At 37.9% G+C, this 6234-nt stretch overlaps 1 protein-coding gene across 1 annotated transcript in view; it reads left to right on the plus strand.

Annotated features, from left to right (window-relative positions):
- Nucleotides 1–3258, plus strand: part of LOC146695303 (serine protease HTRA1A-like) — a 28576-nt gene extending 25318 nt beyond the window's left edge. Inside the window, exons 7-9 of the mRNA XM_085477344.1 lie at nucleotides 229–292; nucleotides 432–527; nucleotides 2573–3258. Coding sequence (XP_085333470.1) covers nucleotides 229–292; nucleotides 432–527; nucleotides 2573–2741 — 329 coding nt within the window. The 3' untranslated portion in view covers nucleotides 2742–3258. The remainder of the gene's footprint in view (nucleotides 1–228; nucleotides 293–431; nucleotides 528–2572) is intronic.
- The last annotated feature ends 2976 nt before the right edge of the window (nucleotides 3259–6234 follow it).

Raw genomic sequence — 6234 nt, forward strand, 5'->3', positions numbered from 1 at the left:
AGTATAACTCCAACTTGACAGTCTTAGCCTCGAGGTCGAGCTGAATTCACAGTGCACATCCCATTGAATGCTTGAAAAAATGATGATGATTCCCCTGGTCATATTCCTTTACTAAAGCACTGCCTTTGGGCAATGAAACTGCAGACTCCAACACAGAAAAGTGCTGTTTGGTCTCTGGTTTGTAGCTAGAGACCCAGGTTAAAAGATAATGGAATATTCTATGTCCAGCCTTAGGGAGAACAGAAGCAAAGAAGAAGTATATTGGTGTGAGGATGATGACTCTCACTCCAGGGTAAGTTGCACACTTTTATGTACATAGCCATTGTGTTCAATCCCCAGAATGCAATAAATGAAACATTGTATTATACCCAGGTCACAGGGAATTGCAGAATTTTGTGTTTAACTCTCTCCTTTTTTCCCCCTACCATTAGGCTAGCCAAAGAGCTGAAGACTCGACTCCGCGACTTCCCTGACATCACCTCGGGAGCTTATGTTATGGAGGTCATTGCAAAGACACCAGCTGCAATGTAAGCAATATATTATAAGTTTCCAAAGACAGTGGCTCTGTAGAAGCTAACTTGATTGTAACTTTATGGATCTCAGTGAAGTGCAAATGGAGGTTCTATCTGACTCTAGATTAGATAAGATAAGATAAGATAAGATAAGATAAGATAAGATAAGATAACTCTTTATTGTCATTGCACAGTCATACATAGTACAGTAGTACAATGAAATTGGAAAAACTGTCCTATGTCGGCACTACATATAACACAACACGACACGATATGACACATCACAACGTAACAAACAACACAACACAGTATATTAACTTAGTATAAAAAAGAAGAATAAGTGTATGTGTATTGCACACTGTTATTATTGCACATTAATTATTATTGCACCTTGTTATAAGTATAAATATTATTGTTATCGTTTTAAACATTGTTACCTCCCCCTAAAAAGTCCAGGGAGGTATCCAGTCAGGTCAGCTATTTACATTGATCAGGGCTATTGCCCTGTTGTAAAAGGGCTATTGCCCTGCTCCTCTAGCTATGGGATATTGTCTTTGGCTCGTAATACAATACATCTACACTAAATTCACACAAGACTCTCATCACTCTCCACGCAGCCCCTGCTCGCCTCTCGAAATGCAAATAGATAGTATATTTCATTTCCTTTCTTAATTTTCTTTTCCTAGTTTAACCATCAAGAGGTTGCACACATGCCCAGAGCTTCCTACATAGCTGTCCTACTAGCATGTGAATTAATGGCTCACTCTAGCATGTCTAGAGTGCTTGGCCCTCTAAAATATCCCCCTCCTCCCACAATTGCGGCCCACTCCAATCAGCCACCACCACAACTCCAGCAGAGTAGGGCGCGGGAGACGCTGAGGTCAGCTATTTCCTTCAAACCTCATGCAGGGAGGTTAGTAGCTGAACTGTGGTTTTCCTGCGCCTGCTCACCCATCCCACTATATAGTGGTCTGTCCTACAAGGTTTCATCAGTGTTTACTCATTGCTTAAATAACCCACCCTTTTGCATTATAACATTTCTGTGGTTCCTTTTATATTCTCTGTTTTGTTTTTTCTAGGCTCTGCTTTTTTCACTTTTGATCTCACTCTGTGTTATGTTGGTTTATGGACTTTGGAATCTTGATTCTTCTGTAGGGAAGGGATTGTTTCTGTGGCGACCGAGTGCACTGAAATCCCAGTTTCAGCTCCGTTAATTGATGCTGTTGCAAGTGAAGGTGTGGTGGTCTATGTTTACATGTGGCTATGATTAAGCAGTTGTTTTAAGAGTCTGCTTTTGATATCACTGCTGGTTACTGCCTCAGTCTGTGCGTGATCCCCATTTTACTACTTTGTTTTTTACATTGGAAGTGTGCTTTTAGTCAATGTGTTTTTATTTTTTGTTGATTTAGAGGCTCACAGACCTGGAAACAATCCTACCAATAGCTGATTATGGCTATGTAAAGTGAAGAGTATTTCACCTCTATATTTTCTTTCCACTGAGATCTAAAGAGGGAACTATAGTTAAATTACATAAGAAGATGTATAAATTGTCATAAAACTAAACCACTAATGTGTTAAGGCATCTACACCCATGAACATTTATTTCATTTGATCATTCAGATTACTTTAATAGCTTAATTCATTTAAAAACATCACAGATTTTCTTAAAATGTAACACAATGGAGGATGACCAAATATAAGCTTTAGTTCATATACGTGGAAATAAAGAATAACAATCAGTTCAGTGATTGGTATGGGATTTATTAACAATAGGATAAAACCAGTGGACTGACATTTTTATTTCCTACGTTCCTATGATTTTACAGTATTTTGTGCTCTGTTAGTCAACATACAAAAAAATAGTGTATACAGTGATAGAAGGTGACATGGAACAGCTGGACTTGATAAACATCTGTACACCTCCTCAGAGGCTAAAACTGTGCCTTGATGTCATAAAACTCAACTAGAATAGCCGGGCTCCGAAAACAAAGATCATCCTATTCGCACATGTTTTTCCATTTATGAACCCCTCAATCATTCTTTCTTCTTCTGTCCTCCAGCGCTGGACTCAAAGAGCATGATGTCATCATCTCGATCAACGGCCATAGGATTTCAACAGCAACCGATGTCAGCGCCGCCATCAAGAGAGATGACACCTTAAAAGTGGTTGTGCGCCGTGGCAATGAAGATGCCATCCTCACTGTTGTTCCCATTGAAATTGACCCTTGACCCTCCAGAAATCACACCACAGTTGCTGGAGCTAGCTTTTACTTATCACCAGTGGACCTTATATCGGAGGGGTTTTTTACTGACGCACCCTCTCCCTGTGGCCAAAGGCCGGTGGTGCCTCACATCCAGGAAAATTCTGGCATTGCCTTGAAAGGAATGACTGTACGGATGCTTTAAAAGCAGCGCTGTACTATGTTTTCCCTGTGTGTTCTCATGTTTAGACTTTAATGCTTTGATCAAAGCTACTACTGTGTGTTCTTAAACCTTAAAAAAATAGTCATTGGCATAGTGTTTTCACCTGCTTACTTGTTTTGTTGTTGTTGTTGTTTTTTTAATGTACTGTTGCTCAGTCAGGCTGACTGAAATTTGAAGCAATTTTAAGCGACTTGCTGAGCAAATCATATTTGTAAAATTGTTGTTTTCTAAACTCCCCCCTTTTTTTTTTTAAGTACTGTAGAAATACTTTGTTGTTTATGTGATGTATACTGGAGAAGAAAATAAAGGTTTTTTACCTCCATTTGCTTTGACACTCTGCTTACTGCCTTTTAAAAAATGCTCTTTCCAGCTCTCTTTCATTCAGTTTAATACACACATAAACAGTGTTGGCCAAGTTACTTGAAAAAAGTAATCAGTAACTAATTTCTCTCGTGCATATGCACACAGAAAGAGGGACATAGAGCGTGTTGGGATCTGGTTTAAATTTGCTTTTATTGCCTTCATATGGGCTTGATAGTGGTCTGGTGTGATTGTTGGGACAGGGTCTCCACAGACTGACCTCAGAGACAGGAGTGCGAGCCAAACTGAGATCCGACCCAAACTGAGATCCGACCCATGATGCAGTGGTCACAGATGTGGGGCTCGCATAAATACATTTAATGTTTTGGTGGAGATTTTTGTTTACCACATATAGTGAAGTAAACCTCATGAGACCTGCAACTGCAGCTTCAAGCTATACAATACAAAGTCAAACGCACCGTCTATTATGCTGCATGTATTAGAAGATAAAATTGCACTTCAACAGCTTTACGAGTAAGTCTAAATGACAGTAGAAAATATTTTGTCATGCAGTGGTCGGCTTCCTAGTTTTTACTTTTAAATTGCAGACCATGTGTCCAATAGCTTGTGGAGCTTTATCTCGCCAACTGCCCAATTTTCCATTTACACAAAGCACATGGAAGCTATATTACAAAGTCATCCTTTCAAATGTCAAGTAGCCCAAAGGTGTATAACGTAATTAAACATTATTTAAATGACATAATGGACATTTTAATACATTTGATAATGACATATACTACATTTATAAGCACTAAGCAGTGTTGCTGCCATCTCATGGATTTGTCTCAGTGTTGCAGTCTGTCGTTCTAGTTTAAAAATCCAACTTTGCTGTGAACATTTTGGACAGATGTTACACTCAGCATTGAAATTCAATGTCTGCATTTCACTTGGCGATGCCACAGGTTTGTGACTCACTTGCTCCAAGACTGCAAAACATCCAGAGGTTACAGAATACATACGGTGCATTTGAATGAGCTGTAAAGTTTGCTCGTTAATGAAGTCATGACTGCCAGATTGCCAAGACCTGAGCTCAGAACCATCAGTCAAACATGGTCGTATTACCTCACCACCTCTGGGCTTTTGATGTGGACTGACTGTCTCTTTTCTGGCCCAAATACATACAAATGTTTGTATGTTTAACTGTAATTAGGTTTCATCTATCAGCCTCTTAATGATCAACCATGTTATGTTTGTCCAAATGTTACAAAAATAATCACGGGAAACAAAGTGACTAAACATTTGGCTAATTGTGGTCTATGAATCCTCCGATAAACTAAAAAATATGTCAGTGTATTATGTTGACAGTTTGTAGTTTATATCAGGAGATTAATTAGTGTGACAGCTGTTTCCCAATCACAATATTATATTAACACTATTTGTGTTATTTACTTTTTTCATTAAGTGAAATGGGTGGGATCCATCTGAAATTCAAACATTTCAGGTGGATCCTGTGGGAAATTAGTGTCTTGCTGTTTCTGAACTGAGGCCAGCCATTTCCACAAAAGATTTTCATGCTTTTAAGGAGATGTTGTGAGGTTTGTTCTGGATGAGTAATGCTCAGTTCAGTGTTGATACAGTTGGGACCACTTGGCCCTGAAGACCCAGGCTGTTGGAACGAACTATGTATTCATTTGACACCATCTGTGCCCCAGGCTTGTGCCAGCGTGGGTGATATATACATGATTTCTGTTTACAGTATGTTGGATGTGTTTAAAAATTCACTCCACTGGGTATAGAACAATCAGATTTGGCAGCATACAACAACATTTATATTGATCGTGTAAGATATTATGTTATGCTAAGAAAACAACTAGAAGAATTTAAGTAACATAACACTCTTCCATGTGTCTGATATGAAAATCAAGATAAAAATACTGTGAAAATTGGAATTCTTCCTGTTTGGATGTATTACCTTAAGTATCCTAATTTGAAGTAATTACAGAAGATTGTTTTTCCTGGATTAAAGCATTGGCTCTTTCAAATATATATTTTTAATTTTCTCACTTAAATCTAAGTGTGTGTAGCCATCATGTGCCTTTTTGTTTGAGACATAATTGCAAGTGGCCCCATTAAAACACATCCTCAACACAACGAACTTTTACATTTGGGTCCAAAAAATAAAATTAAAAAGGCTCAGCAGTGCTGTGCAAAAGTCTCGAGCCACTACTCTTTTCTTCATGAGTTCTTCAGGCTATTTGAAGGTCTTTCAAACATAAAAGGGCAGGGAACAGCCAGTGTTTATCTTCATATATTAGACAATTTTGCCAAGACATAATTTTAAACTGTAACTTTGGGCATTTTGTTACGAGCAATGGGTCACAAAAACATCTTTTGTTTCCCTTTTTTTATAGAACCTTTAAAAATTGTGAAAGATAACACAGTTCAACAGACATAAAACTGTATTTTTGAACCATAACGTTCATTTTCAAAGAGCTATTTGCTGAAAACTTTGCATACCTCAACATGGTGTCAAGGGTGTCCTAAAAAATTGATAAAGCTGGATAAGTGGAGGACAAAAGAAATAGCTGGCCTAAAAACTGCCTACATTAAATGAACAGTAACTGAAAGTCATGTCCTTAAGAAATAGGAAACAATATTTAAGCAAAGACCAGACACAGCAACCCGGCGGTGTTAATGATCTTGTCAAAATGTATCACAATATGAATGCAGACCTGCCTTGCAATACTGAAAAGCATCTGTTTAATGAAAAATAACTGTTTAATTTTGCAGCATAAAAACAATCCAAACTCACTGCTAATGTAGTAAAACATACTTGCATGGAAAAACACACAAATATAAATGAGAGGTGGAATTTACACAGTATTGCATGTGTAAAGGGTTTCATTAGAAGATTAGATTCGGAAATTAGACCCTTTAAGCTGTTCACAAATGTATAAATTGAGTGGACCGATGCAAATATTGAGTGACCATTTTTTAA

Source organism: Copadichromis virginalis, linkage group LG13, assembly GCF_057382275.1.
Source record: "Copadichromis virginalis isolate Kocher_CV1m ecotype Utaka linkage group LG13, C_Virginalis_male_GT1.1, whole genome shotgun sequence".
NCBI classification, from domain to species: Eukaryota; Metazoa; Chordata; class Actinopteri; order Cichliformes; family Cichlidae; genus Copadichromis; species Copadichromis virginalis.